The sequence below is a fragment of the Aquarana catesbeiana genome, linkage group LG05, assembly GCF_042186555.1.
Source record: "Aquarana catesbeiana isolate 2022-GZ linkage group LG05, ASM4218655v1, whole genome shotgun sequence".
NCBI lineage: Eukaryota > Metazoa > Chordata > Amphibia > Anura > Ranidae > Aquarana > Aquarana catesbeiana.
Genome location: NC_133328.1, coordinates 637,618,303 through 637,637,794, shown reverse-complemented (window position 1 = coordinate 637,637,794; position 19,492 = coordinate 637,618,303). Strand labels below are relative to the sequence as shown.

Below are 19,492 nucleotides of genomic sequence, written 5' to 3'. Positions count from 1 at the left end.
CATTTCAGAACCCGCGGGAGAACCAGGATCGTCAACACGGTCCGAACCATAAGAGGATGCCGGAGAGCTCTCTCTCACCGAAGCAGCGTGAGACGATGGAGAAACACTTGTTCTCGAGGTTCGGGCCTGGTTGCCGCGTGCGTTAGCTAAGTATTGTTGAATGGAGCCTGTAGAAACTGGAGTAGATAGTGGTCTCTTGCTTGGACGTTTAACTGTGGTAGACCGGAGTTTCTGCGTTTTGGTGGGCATATCTGGAACTAAGTGGCCGATAACTGCAAAGGGCACCCCCCACTCACATCCAATCAATATTGTGACATGATACTGTTGCTAGCATGTAGAGGAAATCTCTTATACATTGGAAGCGGATATCTTTAAGTGTTCTCCAGCAGCCTCGGAGAGGAGCAAGAAAAATTATCTTGAGTAGATTTTTTTTTTTTTTTTCCCCGGTATAGGAAGCTGCGTAGGTGATGCGTTACCTAATAGTGGGTTAGGCAGCGCTGGGAGCAGAAGGATGGCCGCTGGCTTCCAGGATTGGGCTGAAGCTGTGGGTTCTCCTAGCTGTAATGGCCGGCTGGGAGTATTAGTACTGTGCAGGTCTCAGCAAACAGAAAAAAGAACCAGTGCAGAGTCACAGCAGCAGGAATAGTTCACAGTGCAATAATAGAAGGATGTCACTAATGAGAGAGTGCTGTAAGAGGGCTCTAATAAGGCAGACAGTGAAGCAGAGTGAAAAGGAGAGTCCTTGGAGCACCAAGATGGCTGCCGGGCTCCAGTAGTAGGCCGAAGCCGTGGACTTTCCTAATGGCCGTGTCCGGCCGGGTGAGCGCCGCTATAGATATGTTTAGAACGCTGTTACAGGGCCCAGAGATTGAGACTCCTCTAGTAAGGCAGACCGTAGGCACCACCACTAGAGCCGTCAGGGGGATGGATGTGCGGATGGGGCAGTACTCACAGTGTCCCAGAACTTCCAAGGCCGGTGCAGCCGTCCGCAAAATGGCGTCTAGACGAGGGGAGCCGGCGGCAGCAGAGACGGGCCTCAAGCGATACAGCGCCGGCACACAGGCCTTCCCTATAGCCCACAGCGGTCCGGTCTGGTGGACAGGGGAGAAAGACACCTCCGATCCCTTGATCCGCGGGAGATAACAGCGGCAGACCTCTGCCTCCTAGTAGGCCTCAAGATGGCGGCTGAGACACAGGGTTTGAGTCTGTCTATAGGCCGTGTCCCAGAAAGTGCTCCAAATATATAAAATATCCTCCAAAACCAGCTGGATAGGGGAGCCAGGCACTCGAGGCAGTGACAGCAAGCTAGGAAAGCCTGAGATGAGCTGAGATGGCTGTGGATTTTGATGTTTAGGACGGAGCTCAGCTTCCACATGTCCTCTCTGTAGCTAGGTTGGACACGCCCCCCCGGGATTGGTAGTTTAACCACAGCTGGAGGGCCGAGGTTGCCTACCGCTGGCCTAGAGGGTATATTACCATATATTGTGTAAAATATTTCTTACACAATATATGGTATTATACCCCCTAGGGGAAACCACGTGGAGTCCTGCCTAAATTTTAAATGTCCTATGTGTTGTCATTTTTTTTGTATTGTGAAATATAGTTTTAATGAAAGAAAAAGGAAATCTCAGTGCAAAGGACTGAATACTACATAAAGAGTTGGAGGGGGTTAATAGAACTGCTACCTCTACTAATTACTACCACTAAGTGGAGCAATGTCATATGATAGGAAAACAAAGTAGATATGGCGCTGTTCTACCGCTAACACATAATGGTGTAAAAATCCTTAAGCTGCTTCCTTATGGGAAAAAAAACCCCGAAGACTAAGAAGATATTAAACCATGTAAATTATAAGTGTATAATGCAAAATAAACCAAAAATTACTTATACAGTGTGATCTTGCATCGAAATTAAATTTATGTGATCCTTGTTGTGGAAAACCAGTATATATGATATCCAAGACAAAATTAAACTACTATCAAACTGTTGTGCATGCTGAAAACACTCTAAAGTGCAATTGTAATTAATATACTTATATCTGATACCGGTTAGGATAAAGGTAAAATTAATACACTAAATAAATTGTTGTGCATACTGAAACAATTTAGGTGCAATAATTGGTATACTATCTAAAGTATTATTAGTGTTATTAAACTTACAACAAGCAGATTTTCTATGTCTGCATTTCCATATTGTCCATTTCAAATAAACTAATAAAAATCATCGAAAAAGACAAAAATTCCTAAAAGTAAATATGAATTATAAAGTGCTCTTGTGCCCGTGAAGAAAATCCTCTTTCTAGTCTGATTGACTTTTCAGTGAGTGAACACACGTGCATATTTTAGTTCGTGTTCCTATTGCGGCTGCACTCACCAGTAGGGATGAGCTTTGAGTTGGCTGTTCGCAAGTTCGCCGAACAGCGAACAATTTGGGGTGTTCGCGGCAAATTCGAATGCCGCAGAACACCCTTTAAAAGTCTATGGGAGAAATCAAAAGTGCTAATTTTAAAGGCTTATATGCAAGTTATTGTCAAAAAAAGTGTTTGGGGACCTGGGTCCTGCCCCAGGGGACATGGATCAATGCAAAAAAAAGTTTTAAAAACGGACGTTTTTTCAGGAGCAGTGATTTTAATAATGCTTAAAGTCAAACATTAAAAGTGTATTATCCCTTTAAATTTTGTAGCTGGGGGGTGTCTATAGTATGCCTGTAAAGGGGCGCATGTTTCCCGTGTTTAGAACAGTCTGACAGCAAAATGACATTTGGAAGGAAAAAACCCATTTAAAACTACCCGCGGCTATTGCATTGCCGACAATACACATAGAAGTTCATTGATAAAAACGGCATGGGAATTCCCCACAGGGAAACCCGGAACTAAAATAAAAAAAAAAAAATGACGTGGGAGTCCCCCTAAATGCCATACCAGGCCCTTCAGGTCTGGTATGGATATTAAGGGGAACCCCGGCCAAAAAAAAAAACAAAAAATGATGTGGGGTTCTCCCTAAATTCCATACCAGACCCTTCAGGTCTGGTATGGATTTTAAGGGGAACCCCGCGCCAAAAAAAAAATAAACGGCGTGGGGTCCCCCCAAAGATCCATACCAGACCCTTATCCGAGCACGCAACCTGGCAGGCCGCAGGAAAAGAGGGGGGGACGAGAGTGCGGCCCCCCCCCTCCGGAACCGTACCAGGCCACATGCCCTCAACATTGGGAGGGTGCTTTGGGGTAGCCCCCCAAAACACCTTGTCCCCATGTTGATGAGGACAAGGGCCTCATCCCCACAACCCTGGCCGGTGGTTGTGGGGGTCTGCGGGCGGGGGGCTTATCGGAATCTGGAAGCCCCCTTTAACAAGGGGACCCCCAGATCCCGCCCCCCCCTGTGTGAAATGGTAAGGGGGTACTTACCCCTGCCATTTCACTAAAAAACTGTCAAAAATGTTAAAAATGACGAGACAGTTTTTGATGATTCCTTTTATTTAAATGCTTCTTCTTTCTTCTATCTTCCTTCATCTTCTTCTGGTTCTTCTGGCTCTTCTGGTTCTTCCTCCGGCGTTCTCGTCCAGCATCTCCTCCGCGGCGTCTTCTATCTTCTTCTCCTCGGGCCGCTCCGCACCCATGGCATGGGGGAAGGCTCCCGCTCTTCTCTTCTTCTTCTCTTCTTCTCTTCATCTTCTTCTTCATCCTCTTCTCTTCTTCCTTCTTCTCTTCTTCTCTTCTTCATTTTCTTCTCCGGGCCGCTTCGCATCCATGCTGGCATGGAGGGAGGCTCCTGCTGTGTGACGGCGTCTCCTCTTCTGACGGTTCTTAAATAACGGGGGGCGGGGCCACCCGGTGACCCCGCCCCCTCTGATGCACGGAACATGACGGGACTTCCCTGTGGCATTCCCCGTGACGTCACAGGGAAGTCCCGTCATATCCCGTGCGTCAGAGGGGGCGGGGTCACCGGGTGGCCCCGCCCCCCATTATTTAAGAACCGTCAGAAGAGGAGACGCCATCACACAGCGGGAGCCTCCCTCCATGCCAGCATGGATGCGGAGCGGCCCGGAGAAGAAAATGAAGAAGAGAAGAAGGAAGAAGAGAAGTGGATGAAGAAGAAGATGAAGAGAAGAGCGGGAGCCTCCCCCCATGCCATGGGTGCGGAGCGGCCCGAGGAGAAGAAGATAGAAGACGCCGCGGAGGAGATGCTGGACGAGAACGCCGGAGGAAGAACCAGAAGAGCCAGAAGAACCAGAAGAAGAAGAAGATGAAGGAAGATAGAAGAAAGAAGAAGCATTTAAATAAAGGAATTGTCAAAAACTGTCTCTTGTCATTTTTAACATTTTTGACAGTTTTTTAGTGAAATGGTAGGGGTAAGTACCCCCTTACCATTTCACACAGGGGAGGGCCGGGATCTGGGGGTCCCCTTGTTAAAGGGGGCTTCCAGATTCTGTTAAGCCCCCCCGCCCGCAGACCCCCACAACCACCGGCCAGGGTTGTGGGGATGAGGCCCTTGTCCTCATCAAAATGGGGACAAGGTGTTTTGGGGGGCTACCCCAAAGCACCCTCCCAATGTTGAGGGCATGTGGCCTGGTACGGTTCAGGAGGGGGGCGCACTCTCGTCCCCCCCTCTTTTCCTGCGGCCTGCCAGGTTGCGTGCTCGGATAAGGGTCTGGTATGGATTTTAGGAGGAACCCCACGTCATTTTTAAATTTTGGCCGGGGTTCCCCTTAATATCCATACCAGAACTGAAGGGCCTGGTATGGAATTTAGGGGGACTCCCATGTCATTTTTTTTTTTAAATTTTGGTTCGGGGTTTCCCTGTGGGGAATTCCCATGCCGTTTTTATCAATGAACTTCTATGTGTATTGTCGGCAATGCAATAGCCGCGGGTAGTTTTAAATGGATTTTTTCCTTCCAAATGTCATTTTGCTGTCAGACTGTTCTAAACACGGGAAACATGCGCCCCTTTACAGGCATACTATAGACACCCCCCAGGTACGAAATTTAAAGGGATTTTACACTTTTATTGTTTGACTTTAAGCATTATTAAAATCACTGCTCCTGAAAAAACGGCCGCTTTTAAAACTTTTTTTTGCATTGATTCATGTCCACTGGGGCAGGACCCAGGTCCCCAAACACTTTTTATGACAATAACTTGCATATAAGCCTTTAAAATTAGCACTTTTGTTTATTCATGTTCGTGTCCCATAGACTTTAATGGTGTTCGCATGTTCGAGCGAACTTTTTTCCTGTTCGCATGTTCTGGTGCGAACCGAACAGGGGGGTGTTCGGCTCAACCCTACTCACCAGATTCTTCTCCCCCTCCAGAAGTTAAAAGCATCCACAGTATGTGCCACTGTGTAGCAATACAGGAAGAAGACCGTCCTTAGTGCTGGCTATGAGGAGTTTCCATTATATATTGTACGTCATGGAAGAGAGAGAGGGAGCCCAAATAGTATAATACTGTATCAAACTGTTTTATTAACAAACGCATGGAAAGGTACTCACATACGGTACAATTGAAAAGGCATTTGTTGCTGACACCAATGTGTAAGACAGGAAGTGATGCAAGGGCGGAGTCAGCATACATCCTTGCGTCACTTCCTGTCACTTCCTCTCTCTCTTCCATGACGTACAATATATAATGGAAACTCCTCATAGCCAGCACTAAGGACGGTCTTCTTCCTGTATTGCTACACAGTGGCACATACTGTGGATGCTTTTAACCCCAGGAGGGGGAAGAAGAATCTGGTGAGTGCAGCCGCAATAGGAACACGAACTAAGATATGCACGTGAGTTCACTCACTGAAAAGTCCATTAGACTAGAAAGAGGATTTTCTTCACGGGCACAAGAGCACTTTATCATTTATATTTACTTTTAGGAATTTTTGTCTTTTTCGATGATTTTTATTAGTTTATTTGAAATGGACAATACGGAAATGCAGACATAGAAAATCTGCTTGTTGTAAGTTTAATAACACCAATAATACTTTAGATAGTATACTAATTATTGCACCTAAATTGTTTCAGTATACACAACAATTTATTTAGTGTTTTAGTGTATTAATTTTACCTTTTATCCTAACGGGTATCAGATATAAGTATATTAATTACAATAGCACTTTAGAGTGTTTTCAGCACGCACAACAGTTTGATAGTAGCTTAATTTTGTCTTGGATATCATATATACTGGTTTTCCACACCAAGGATCACACATTTTGTTTGATTTTAATTTTGATGCAAGATCACACTGTATAAGTAATTTTTGGTTTATTTTGCATTATACACTTATAATTTACATGGTGTAATATCTTCTTAGTCTTCAGGTTTTTTTTCCATAAGGAAGCAGCTTAAGGATTTTTACACCATTATGTGTTAGCAGTAGAACAGCGCCATATCTACTTTGTTTTCCTATCATAGCTTTATTGAAGATTAATAAATTGTTATAACATTTATACGTGCCTCTAAAGTCCATTCATTTTTCCTTCAATCCAATTCATGTTTTCGGGATGTGGCACATGTGTAGTTTAGGTGCCCCTTAGCCACCTAAGGGCACTGTAATTATTTCAATATTTCCCTCCAATCCTTTACTTCTCCGTGATCAAATTTTACTGCCTCCTCTTCCTACCTCCTCTATAATCTGGTCTCGCTGCTTCCTCTCTCTACTACCCCAATAATTTGATAATGCTGCCTCCGCATCCTCCTTAATCCGGTCACACTGCTTCCTCTCCCATCCTCTTTAGCAGTCAGGTCTCACTACCTTCTCTATCATTATTTGTTCCCACTGCCTCTTCTCCCTACCTCCTCCACAATCAAATCTCACTGACTTTTTTTTTCTCTACCTCCTCTACAATCCAGTTTAATGCCTTCTCCCATCACCTTGTTCAAAATGCCATCTCTCTGATTCCTCTCCCTATCTCCTCCATAATTCTGCCTCCCTTCAATACTTCATTCTCTCGGCCTCCTCTCCCTACATTCTTCTCTTAAGCTCATTCTGCTGCCTCTTCTACTCCCCCTTTTTACTATCCAGTCATGTTGCCTCTTCTGTTTCTCTACTTCATAATGTAGCCCAACTCTTTTTTTTCTCTTTCATCCCTACCAAAAATGTTTCCAACTGTCAACTATGAGGGGGCAAGCAACCTCTTTAAACCCAAGCCAAAGTAATGTCATGGATATGATCTATCATCTGCAGGCAGGGCCCATTTCTAGACATGTGCATTTCGTTTAGTTTGGAAATTCGGGTAACGAATTTCAACAAATTAATTAATTCGGAAATATACAAATTTTTCCAACTATTCGGAAATTTGAAAATCCAAAAATTCAGAAATTCGAAAATCCGAAAATTGTTAAATTTTGTATTTCAGAAATTCAAAAAGAATGAAAATCTGAAATAACTAACTAATAATTAAACTATTAAATTATAGGTATTGGAATTTCCTTTCAAATTTGGCTGTTAGTGAATGTAACGTAATTAATAATCTTAAATGACAATAATAACCTTTTTATTATTAATTCGTTCTGTTCCTTTTGTTTAGATGCGGCATTCGTTATTTCGGATAATTTGTTACTTAAGATAAATTCATATTTGTTACGTTCACTAACAGCCAAATTTGAAAGGAAATTCAAATGCCTATAATTTAATAGTTATTATTAGTTCGTTATTTCGAATTTTCGGATTTCTGAATTTAAAAAAAAAAAATCGAATGAATTTTTCATCAGTGCACATGTCTACACATTTCCCCTTTTTTTCAGGTGCTCGGTGTGCTTTACACATAGGTGGTTCCGTAGCACGTGGTGGTGGTTGAGTGGCTATCTAAGCTGTCTTCCTCTTCTGGCACCCAGGGTCAGACTATCTCACAGTCATCACCAAGTGCCATAATGGAATATTCTCAGTCTAACTCTTTATCCACAACTAACACCGCTGTTGCCCTGCCATCTGGCATAGAGGAGCCTGCTGAGTTATTTGGGCATAGTGTCAGCCACTTTCTGCAAATGGATGCAGATCAATTAATTGGCTATGATGTTGGCTCTGAGGTTGGGAGTAATGGGACCCTGGAGGGTGGAAACACCAGTCATAGACAACCAATTGGGAGTGATGTTCCCACAGCATAATGTCAGGCTGGCTGCGGTGATGAGAGGATGCTGATGAGGTAGAGCTGCACGATTCTGGCCAAAATGAGAATCACAATTTTTTTTGCTTAGAATAAAGATCACGATTCTCGCGGCGTAAAATCTTTCACACTATTCAAAAAAATTGGGGCTAACTTTACCGTTTTTTTTTTTTTTTTTTTTTTTTTTTAAATTAAAGTAATTTTTCCCAAAAAAAAATTGCATTTGAAAGATCGCTGCGCAAATGCAGTGCGACATAAAATATTGCAACAACCACCATTTTATTCTCTAGGGTCTCTTCTAAATAAATATATATACCCCGTATTTATCGGCGTATAACACGCACTTTTTTCTCCTTAAAATCAGGGGAAAATCGTGGGTGCGTGTTATACGCAAATTGTGAGCCTTTTGCCGGCTTTCGGCCATTCGGCCGAGTGTGTCTGAAAGCCGCCGAGAACGTCAGAAAGCCGCTGGGAGCCACCGAGAATGTCCGAGAGCGGCTGAGAACGGCGGCGCCATTTTCAAACGACAGATTTCTGCAAACAGCACAGGGCAAGGCTACAGATAAACACTGACAAGGCTGCAATGGGGGAACAAGGCTGCAGATGGACACTGATGAGGCTGCAGATGGACACTGATGAGGCTGCATTGATGGGCATTTAAATGTGTGTTTTTCAAATTTGTTTGTGTACAGCGTCGCACGACCACACAATTGTCAGTTAAAGCGACGCAGTGCCGTATCACAAAAAATGGCCTGGTCATTAAGGGGGAAAATCCTCCGATCCTTAAGTGGTTAAGCTGCAATGTCAGCAGATGGGGGGGTGTTTACATGATGCGGTCGCATCCACAGCAAAAATGATCTGACGTGTCGCACTTGGTAGGCGGCATCCCACCAAATGCGACGAGTTCAAGCGAGGAAACACTGCAAATGCCCCACAACTGCGTGCGATGCATAAATCTGCGGCACTTTTTTGAGAGCCAGTTATATAAAAAATTCATCGGGTATACAACCGCTTTAAAGCAGGTGTGAGGTGGTGTCACATCGGAGGTGTCACATGACCTCCTCGCCGCCTGCCAAACAGTCTGAATGAGGATTGCTTTTTTTCTGGAGAGGCCTAATTTTTGCCACGGACTTGAAGAGAAGAATTTCAACCGCAGCATGTGACCATTCCGGTCCCCTGCCATTGCAGTTTGAGGAAGGGGTAGGGGTGGCGTTGGGGACACTAAAAATGTGGCGTTTTTAACCACTTAAGGAACAGACCTATTTCTGTTAAAATCAGTATTTTTTTGCTAGAAAATTACTTAGAACCCCCAAACATATATATATATATATATATATATATATATATATATATATATATATATATATATATATATATATATATATATATATATATATATATTCATTTTCTTTGGTAAAAATATACTTTTTTTGCAGTAAAAGAGAAGAAAACTGTAACGGTAGCCCAACTTTTTTTGTATAATATGAAAGATAACGTTACGCCGAGTAATTTGATACCTAACATGTCATGCTTTAAAATTGCGCATGCTCATGGAATGGTGACAAACTACGGTACTTCAAAATCTCTATAGGCGACGCTTTAAAAAAAATTTCAGGTTACCTGTGTAGAGTTAGAGGAGGTCTAGCACTAGAATTATTGCTCTCGCTCGAACATTTGCAGCGATACCTCACATGTGTGGTTTGAACACTTTACATATGTGTGGCGCGACTTGCGTATCCGTTCGCTTCTGCGCACGAGCTTGGAGGGACAGGGCGCTTTAAAAAAAAAAAATTCTTATTTTGCTTTTTATTTTAAAACTGTCCCTTTAAAAAAAAAAATATATATATTATTGTTATTCCCATTACAAGGAATGTAAACATCCCTTGTAATAAAAATAAGCAGGACAGGGTCTCTTTAATGCGAGCTCTAAAAAGACCTCAAATCTCACACTTACACTTAAAGGGGTTGTAAAGGTAAGTGTTTTTTCACCTTAATGAATCCTATGCATTAAGATGAAAAAACTTCTGACACTGACCGGCCCCCCAGCCACCCCCCCACCTGAGCCCGTTCGTTCCCACGCTGGAGGGCTCTACCTCTCTGACCGGGGTTCTCGACTCTTAAATTGGATGGATTGATAACAGCGCAACCATTGGCTTCCACTGCTGTCAATCACATCTAATGACAAGGGCGCCGGGGGGCTGAGTTCGGTATTCTGTATCTATGCATGCAAATGTTGGACTCGGAAGCGCGCCCACATGGTAACCGAGGAGGAGCCGCGAGCGCTGCCGGGGGACCCCAGAAGACAATGATCGGGGCCACACTGTGCAAAACAAACTGCACAGTGGAGGTAAGTATGATATGTTTGTTATTTTTAAAAAAATGAGGATTTACAAACCTTTTAAAAGCAAAAAAAGTTATTTTACACAAAAAATAAATAAAAAGAAAAGAGCCCTTTAAGGCTGGAGGGTGGAAGTGATGTTTGATGCTGCTCCCGTCCTCCAAGGGCATAGATGGCCCTCACTTGACTTCCAACTTTCTGCCTATCACTCCAGGGGATCGGATCGTTTCCCCCTTTACCTCCGGCTCCAGTAATCGGGGGCGGGGGGGGGGGGGGCACCTCTCCTGCCGCCTATAAAAGTGATCTTGTGGAAAATCCGCTGCTGGGACCACTTTTATCGGACGCCGGAACGACTGCTGTTTTAAAAAAATACCGGGGTATTTAATCCTTCTGCTATTCGGTTGCTGAAGTACCTCAGTCTCAGAGCCCCACACCTCCCTTCAACCCCGGCTCCTCCCACAATGGATCTTTATTTGCCTACTCACGGCTCGAAGGATTATCCTCAACCTACCTCCACCACGGAGGTAAAGAGGAAATTGAAACTACAGTGCCTTGAAAAAGTAATCATACCCCTTGAAATTTTCCACATTTTGTCATGGAATCTGTTGGTATTTTGACTTGGGTCACACCTAACACATAAGATTGGACTTGGTTCCAGAATGTAGCTATAAATGGACATGTCCATAAACGATGATACAGTGTTGGCCTGGTTTCCTTACATAGTGCTTTGGGAAGGAATAGGGTATAAATGCCCTATGGAGCTATTTAAATTGGGTTTCCCTCCAGTATTCATTGGCGTTAGTGTCAAAGTCATTTTGTATCCTCTCTGTAGTAGGTGAGGAAGGTTGTTTAAAGGAATGTATTTTCCCTAAGCTTTTGAAGCTGTGTACTTCAGTGGATTATTATAGAAAGGTATGAGAGGATTTTAGACCTCCAGCTGTAGAAATAGTCCGAGCTGCAATGAGTTTGTCTATAAGAGTAGATGGGAATCTGAGATGTGATTTTGGACAGGTTTTGTTAATGAAGGTTGAAAGCTGCATGACATGGAAGATGTGTTGGTCCGGAAGATCGAAGTCAGATGCAATTGTTTGGTAGGATTTAAGACACCCATTGACTGTGTTTTAAAGAGAGACCACGTTTGTTAGGCCTTTTAGCTTCCATGTGTTGAATGCTTTATGGTGGTTGGTCTGTGGTAGCATGGGGTTGCTAAGTATCGGTAGAGGGGATTAAACGTGTGGAGAGACCCCCAAGCACCGCCTGAAGTTCCACCATGCAATGACTGTGTCCTGAATGAGAAAATTTTGTTGGAGGTTAGGTGGTAGTGATTTTAAGTTGCTATGAAGGGTAGATGGTATGGATGTGCCATGGCCGACTCCACCCAAAAGTTAGTGAACTTTGATCCCTGAACTAACCAGTCTAATCGTAGACAAAGTAAGCAAGATAAATTATACAATCTAATAAAAGGGAGACCTGCCTCTCCTTCGCTCTTTGGGAGATATAGTTTTGTTATTGCGATACAAGGTCTTTTACAGTGCCACAGGAAGGCCGAAAGAGCTCTATTGATCTTTTGAATGTCCTTATGCTTGATTATTATTGGCATTTTTTGTCTGCATTGGAGACATCAGACGTGAGAAGCTGACCATCTTATAGAGGTGGCATCTCACGAAGAGCGATAATGGAAGGTCCATCCATGCTTCTAGTTTGCTGATTATTTTAGATGTCAGAGGAGGATAGTTCAGCTGATAGATGAGTGTTTTCTGCCTATGTTCACTCCTAAGTATGTGATGTGGTGTGGCGCTATGGGAAAGGGTGAAGAGGTTATCCAGAGGCTTTTGCCACTCTTGCGGAGAGGTAGCACCTTACTTTTGGTAAAGTTGAATTTTTAGTCCTGAGCAGGAATGGAAAGTAGTGAATGTTGATATGTTGAATTAAAGGGATATCTACCTGGGGGTTAGTAGTAAAAATCAGAATGTCATCTGCAAAGAGGTTAAAAAGTAATGGTGATGGGGGGCAGCCCTGATGTGTACCCTTGTGGAGGGGGATTGGGTCTGAAATATGTCCTTCCGCCACTACCCTGGTAGAGGGAGACGAGTAGCGACTATTAAGTGTGTAAAGGAGCTTAGGATGCCAAACATTTTGAGGACAAGTGCCAACCTTTTAAAGCTGACATTGTCGAAAGCCTTTTCGGAATCTAAAGTGACAATGGCTACAGTGCCTTGAAAAAGTATTTATGCTCCTTGAAATGTTCCACATTTTTCCACATGTTACAACCAACAATGTATATGTATTTTATTGGGATTTTATGTGATAGGCCAACATAAAGTGGCACATAATTATGAAGTGGAAGGAAAATTATAAATGATTTTCAACTTTTTTTACGAATAAATATGTGCAAAGTGTGGGGGGCGTTTGTATTCATTGTATTCCAGATGCCACAGCTGTGTCCACCGCCAGGGTGATAGTGGGGAGTATCAGGGCTGCTACTGCCTGAGCTATTTTTTTTTAATGTATAACTCTGGGGAGACCCTTGTAGCTTCATCGGAAGCATGTCCACGCTCTCTGGCTCCGGATTATGACCAGCGGCCATCTTGTCTCCCTCTGCAGGGAGACTAGGCGGTGCAGAGCGGGTGGGAGCCGTGGAAAGGGAGCTGGTAAGGTACCGCTCCATAGCTAGTGGGGGTTCGCCCACAGTGTCTGTGACCGAAAAAACCCCCAAAAAAACGGGCCGTTACCAAGTTTTGTAGGCCGAATGTAGCTGGGCTAGCAAGGAGCCCCTTGTGTCTCACTGTCCTCGCATGTGGCGCCGTTATCAGATGTGGATTTTTTTATTTTATGTCAAAGGGGGCCTTTTGGGGTGCTGAAAATGGTAATACAAATACTGTACTTAACACCTAAATTTCATAGCCTTGACCAGTGGCCATCTTATCTCCCTCCGAGGGGAGACTAGGCGGTGCAGAGCAGGAGCTGGTAGGGTACCGCTCCATAGCTAGTGAGGGTCGGCCTGCAGTGTCTGTGATCGAAAACTGGCTGTTACTAGGTTTTGTAGGCCAAATGTAGCTGGGCTAGCAAGGAGCCACTGTGACCCAATGTCCTCGCATGTGGCGCCGTAACCAGAAGTGGATTTTTTATTTTATGTCAATGGGGTCTTTTTGTTTGGGGTGCTGAAAATGGTAATACAAATACTGTACGTACTTTACACCTAAATTCCATAACCTTCCTCTTCTTAGTGCAGTCGGTCCTTTGAAACCACTTCACTTTGCCGACAGGTCACAGTTTTCTGATGTCATTGCATCAATATGTATTCCCTCCCCCAAACAAAATAAGCATTTATCTCATGCTTGAGGGGACCCCACTGCATGGCTAGATTTAAAAGCAGCCCGGAGTCGGGTAAAAGTACAGTTGTCCATTGACTCTGAAATATATTTCTTTTACACAAAACTAATCTAAACCATATCAACATGTAACCAGTTAATAGAACTGCATTTACTTTTTCAGTGTTCTGTTTTGTGTGAAGTTCTCTTTTCAAAAGATGCAAACAAGCCCCATACACACAAATTTCTGTCTGATGTGACCACAACGTTCCCATTTTTCTTTTCATTAGTACGGTTTTCTGAAAAAAAAAAATCTGAAGAGCAAGACTAGGCATGCTCAGAAATGAAAGAACACATACAAAACAATTCAACACATTACGTCACTTCTGACGTTGAATTCTGACATCCGAAAATATTCTGATGGTGAGTACCCTCTTCACTTTCGATGTGAGACTAGCATCCAACAAAAAAACTGACGAAAATTCGTCCAATAATCTGATCGTGTGTACAAGGCTTTAAGGTTGGGCCTCATATTTATATGGTTTTGGTAAATCTGAAGACAAAAATCTGCAGAAAATCTAATAGTGTGTATGGGGTCTAACAGTCACTACATCGTGTGACCAGAACACTCCTGTGTATGAAAATACCACTTCAACTTATAGATATTCACTTTATACACATACTTCCTGCAGATATAAATTGAAAAACAAGATCAGCTCCACCCTGTGCCGAGAAATGAGACGTGTTCTCTGGTTTCTGAGTGTCGGAGACTTTCACTTTCATTTTTCTCTTCTGCTGTCAGTAATGGCGTCTGTTGAAGTGAGACAGGAGCTGGATTGTTCCATCTGTCTGGAAATGTATAAAGATCCTGTAATGCTGAGCTGTGGACACAACTTCTGTCAGGTCTGTATTGATCGTGTGTTGGATACACAGGACGGGTCTGGAGATTATTCCTGTCCTCAGTGCAGAAAAAGGTCTAGGAGTCGTCCTAAACTGCAGAGGAACATAACATTGTGTAATATAGTAGAGACTATACAATCTACTCATCCAGATCAGAAGAAGACTGGAATCTTCTGTACTTACTGTATTCACTCTCCTGTACCTGCTGTTAAATCCTGTCTGATGTGTGAAGCTTCTCTATGTGATAATCACCTGAGAGTCCACAGCAAGTCACCAGAACATGTCCTAACTGATCCCACCACTTCCATGGAGAAGAGAAAATGCTCCATCCATAGAGAACTTCTTAAATATTACTGCACTGAGGACTCTGCCTGTATCTGTGTGTCCTGCAGGCTGGATGGAGAACACCGGGGACACAAGGTGGAGACTCTGGATGAGGCCTCTGAGAAGAAGAAACAGAAACTGCGAAATGTTCTGCAGAAACTGATGACAGAGAGAGAGGAGACAGAGAAAAGAGTCCAGAGTCTGCAGGATCGCAGGAGAAAAGTACAAGAAAAATCAGCTGGTCTAACAGAGAGAGTCACTGCCCTGTTCATAGAGCTCAGGAGACATCTGGAGGACCTGGAGAAGAGAGTCCTGAGGAACATCTCCAGCCAGGAAGAGTGGATCTCATTGTCTGATCTGATCCATCAGCTGGAAATAAAGAAGGAGGATCTGTCCAGGAAGATGGAGGACATTGAGGAGCTGTGTAACATGACTGACCCACTGACTGTCCTACAGGAATCAGACACAGGGGACTTGTGTGATACTGAGGAGGGAGATGATGAGGACAGAGAGAGACATGATAGACTCCTCCATGATGGAGGGAATCTGGATGTGTCTGGAATCTCACACACATTACACACAGGGTTATCTGATATGATAAAAGGGGGAAATGTATCCTTCTATATACAGGAAGCTTCAGACATATTACTGGATGTGAACACAGCTCATAATAATCTACACATATCAGATGACATGAAAACTGTATCCTGGTCAGATATAAAGCAGAATCGTCCAGAAGCACCGGAGAGATTTCAGTACTGGTCCCAGGTATTAAGCAGTCAGAGATTTTACTTGGGGCGACATTACTGGGAAGTGGATGTCAGTGAGTCAGAAAATTACAGAGTCGGGATGTGTTATCCCAGTATGGAGAGGGGAGGATGGCAGTCACTGATTGGAAATAATAACAAGTCCTGGGGTTTGTACAGGTGTAGCGGTGGGTGTTCTCTAATACATGACAATAATCTGATCCTCATATCTCCCAAGCTCTCCAGTAACAGAGTCAGGATCGATGTGGATTGTGAGGCCGGGCGGCTGTCCTTTTATGATCTGTGTGACCCGATCCGACACCTCCACACCTTCACCACCACCTTCACTGAGCCCCTCCATGCTGGGATATGTGTATGGAAAGGTCGTATAAAGATCTCTGGGGGGTCAGGAGATTTTTAATATGATCATATTACAGGAAATCTGAGCTGAATCTGGTGAGAAATGTCAATCTGGTTCATAGGATGACACAGTTTGTACAGATAACGTATTTCTTCAATCGGTGGATCTGGAAGATCTCAGCACAGGAGAGTCTCCTCCATCACTTCCACACTCAATAAGACAAGGGGGGGGTTTGTGGGGCTTTATTATTTATACAATCTGATTGTACAATCTCCTTTTAGATCTACCATCGGCTGTGTAGTATATGTGCCTGCCTGATTTTAACTAAATCAAATGACTTTTCAAGTTTAACTTGACATTACATTGTTTTGGTAAAACCAAAGGAGATTTGGTAGTGTATGGTCAGCTTTAGATTTACCAAAAATATAAGGAAACACATACATTATCCATTCAAATTGTATCCAGGAAAGTACTTACACTACATAGTTGATTGTACAATCTGCTTTAGATCTACTATAGGATTGTATAGTGTATGGTCAACTTTAAGGGTTATGTTAGGGTAGGGATTAAGGTTAAATTTAAGGAGTCATTATATTTGAGGAACAAGGTGTTAAATATTAATATTTAGGTGTTCAACCACTTCAGCCCCGGAAGAATTTACCCCCTTCCCAACCAGAGCACTTTTTGCGATTCGGCACTGCGTCGCTTTAACTGACAATTGCGCGGTCATGCGATGTGTCTCCCAAACAAAATTAACGTCCTTTTTTTCCCACAAATAGAGCTTTCTTTTGGTGGTATTTGATAGCCTCTGTGGTTTTTAGTTTTTGCGCTATAAACAAAAATAGAGCGACAATTTTGAAAAAAACGCATTATTTTTTACTTTTTGTTATAATAAATATCCCCCAAAAAGATATAAAAAATTTTTTTTTTCCCTCAGTTTAGGCCGATACGTATTCTTCTACATATTTTTGGTAAAAAAAATCGCAATAAGCGATTATTGATCGGTTTACGCAAAAGTTATAGCGTTTACAAAATAGGGGATAGTTTTATGGCATTTTTATTAATATTTTTTTTTTTTAAATGGCGATCAGCAATTTTTATTGTGACTGCGACATTATGGCGGACACATCGGACATTTTTGACACATTTTTGGGACCATTGTCATTTATACAGCAATCAGTGCTATACAAATGCACTGATTCCTGTGTAAATGACACTGGCAGTGAAGGGGTTAACCAGTAGGGGGCGGGGAGGGGTTAAGTGTGTCCTAGGGGAGTGATTTCTAACTGGGGGGGGGTAACTGTGTGTTACACGTCACTGATCTCTGCTCCGATGACAGGGAGCAGAGATCAGTGACAGTGTCACCAGGCAGAACGGGGAGATGCTGTTTACATCAGCATCTCCCCGTTCTTCCTCCCCGTGAGGCGATCGCGGGTATCCCTGCGACCCGACTCACGGAGCTTGCCGCGGGCGCACGCGGGCCCGCTGGCTGCCTCTTAAAGGGGAACGTACAGGTACGTGATTCTGCCTATATGTGCCCTTCTGCCGACATATATCGTCATGAGGCGGTCGGCAAGCGGTTAAAGACTAGCCTCGTTTTGAGATTTTTTGTGTTTACATGTCTAAAACCGTTTTTTTTTTTTTACTAGAAAATGACTTGGAATCCCCAAACATTACATATTTTTTTTTTCTAACACCCTAGAGAATAAAATGGCGGTCATTGCAAAACTTTTTTTCACACCGTATTTGCACAGCGGTTTTACAAGCGCACTTTTTTTGGAAACAATTCACTTTTTTGAATAAAAAGATAAGACAACAGTAAAGTTAGCCCAATTTTTTTTTATCTTGTGAGAGATAATGTTACGCCAAGTAAATTGATACCCAACATGTCACGCTTCAAAATTGCGCCCGCTCGTGGAATGGCGACAAACTTTTACCCTAAAAAATCTCCACAGGCGACATTTAACAAATTCTACAGGTTGCATGTTTTAAGCTACAGAGGAGGTCTAAGGCGAGAATTATTGCTCTCACTCTAACAACCGCAGTGATACCTCACATGTGTGGTTTGACCACCGTTTTCATTTGCGGGCGCTACTCACGTATGCGTTCGCTTCTGCGCGCGAGCCCATCGGGACAGGGCGCTTAAAAGAAATTTTTTTTTTATTTATTTTACTTGATTTTATTTATTTTTTCACTATTTAAAAAAAAAAAAAAAAAAAATTTGAGTCACTGTGCCTTTAAGGGCGGAAGTTTTGACGTTGCTTCTGCCCTGCTATGGTTTGCAGATGGGTGGGGGTCATCTAAGCTTCACTCGTCTCCATACCCAGGCACGGATAGGACCCCATCGGCTCCGGTGAGCGGCGAAGGGCGCGGGAGAGCTGCGGGAGGGGGGCCCCTCTCCCGCTGCTGATAACGGGGATCTCGCGCTGAATCCGCTGCAGAGACCACCATTATCGTAAACACGACCGGCTCCTGAAGAGATGGATACCTCGGTTGTGGCAGCAGCTGCTGCCGTTACCGAGATATCCATCTTCAAAGTGCCGACGTATATGTACAGGAGCTGGTCGGCAAGTGGTTAATTAACCACTTACGGACCACCCGCCGCAGTTATACGTCGGCTGTTTGAAGAGGAATATCGTTGTTATGGCAGTAGCTAGCTACCATAACCCCGGTATCCTCTTCTTCAGCGGGCGGTCCGCTTTCAGATACAAGATTCACCGCAAGATCACTTTTATCGGCGGCGGGAGAGGGCCCTCCCCCACAGATTTTTAAGGGTTAAAGTTTGTCACCATTTCACGAGCGGGCGCAACTTTAAAGCAGGACATGTTGGGTATCAATTTACTCGATGTAACATCATCTTTCACAATATAAAAAAAATTGGGGTAGCTTTACTGTTGTCTTATTCTTCAATTCAAAAAAATTTATTTTTTCTAAAAAAAAAAAAAAAGAGTGCGTTCGTAAGACCGTTGCGCAAATACGGTGGGACAAAAAATATTGCAACGACCGCCATTGTTTTCTCTAGGGTGTTACAGACAGGGTTCACATTGGCGATCTGCATTTTGGCGGCAGAGCAGGTGTGTGCGCGGTTTACGTGCATTTTACATGAGTTTTTAGCCACAGTTCCATTGATTTCTATTAGGATCGTTTTTTTCCGCGTTTTCTGAAAATTACCGCATGCCAATTCTTTTCTGCGCTTTCAGAAAACACGGCAAATCATGTGATCTAATAGAAGTCAATGGGGCTAAAAACGTGTGTAAAACCATCACTTTGTAATACGATCGGGGATAATATTTGTTATCGCTGTTTCTAATTTTATTGTATTGATTTAAGATTTGTTTTATGGTATAAAGAAAAAACTGATTCAGTTTGATTTTTTTTAACCTTTTTTATATTTCTTCTTTTTGGTGTATTATATATCCCGTAT

The 19,492-nt window shown here is 43.3% G+C and overlaps 1 protein-coding gene across 1 annotated transcript in view; it reads left to right on the top strand.

The window, feature by feature from the left end:
- LOC141146119 (uncharacterized) overlaps positions 1 to 17,331 on the top strand; it is a 70,271-nt gene extending 52,940 nt beyond the window's left edge. The window contains exon 5 of the mRNA XM_073632873.1: positions 14,342 to 17,331. Within this exon, the coding sequence (XP_073488974.1) occupies positions 14,342 to 16,128 (1,787 nt within the window). The 3' untranslated portion in view covers positions 16,129 to 17,331. The remainder of the gene's footprint in view (positions 1 to 14,341) is intronic.
- The last annotated feature ends 2,161 nt before the right edge of the window (positions 17,332 to 19,492 follow it).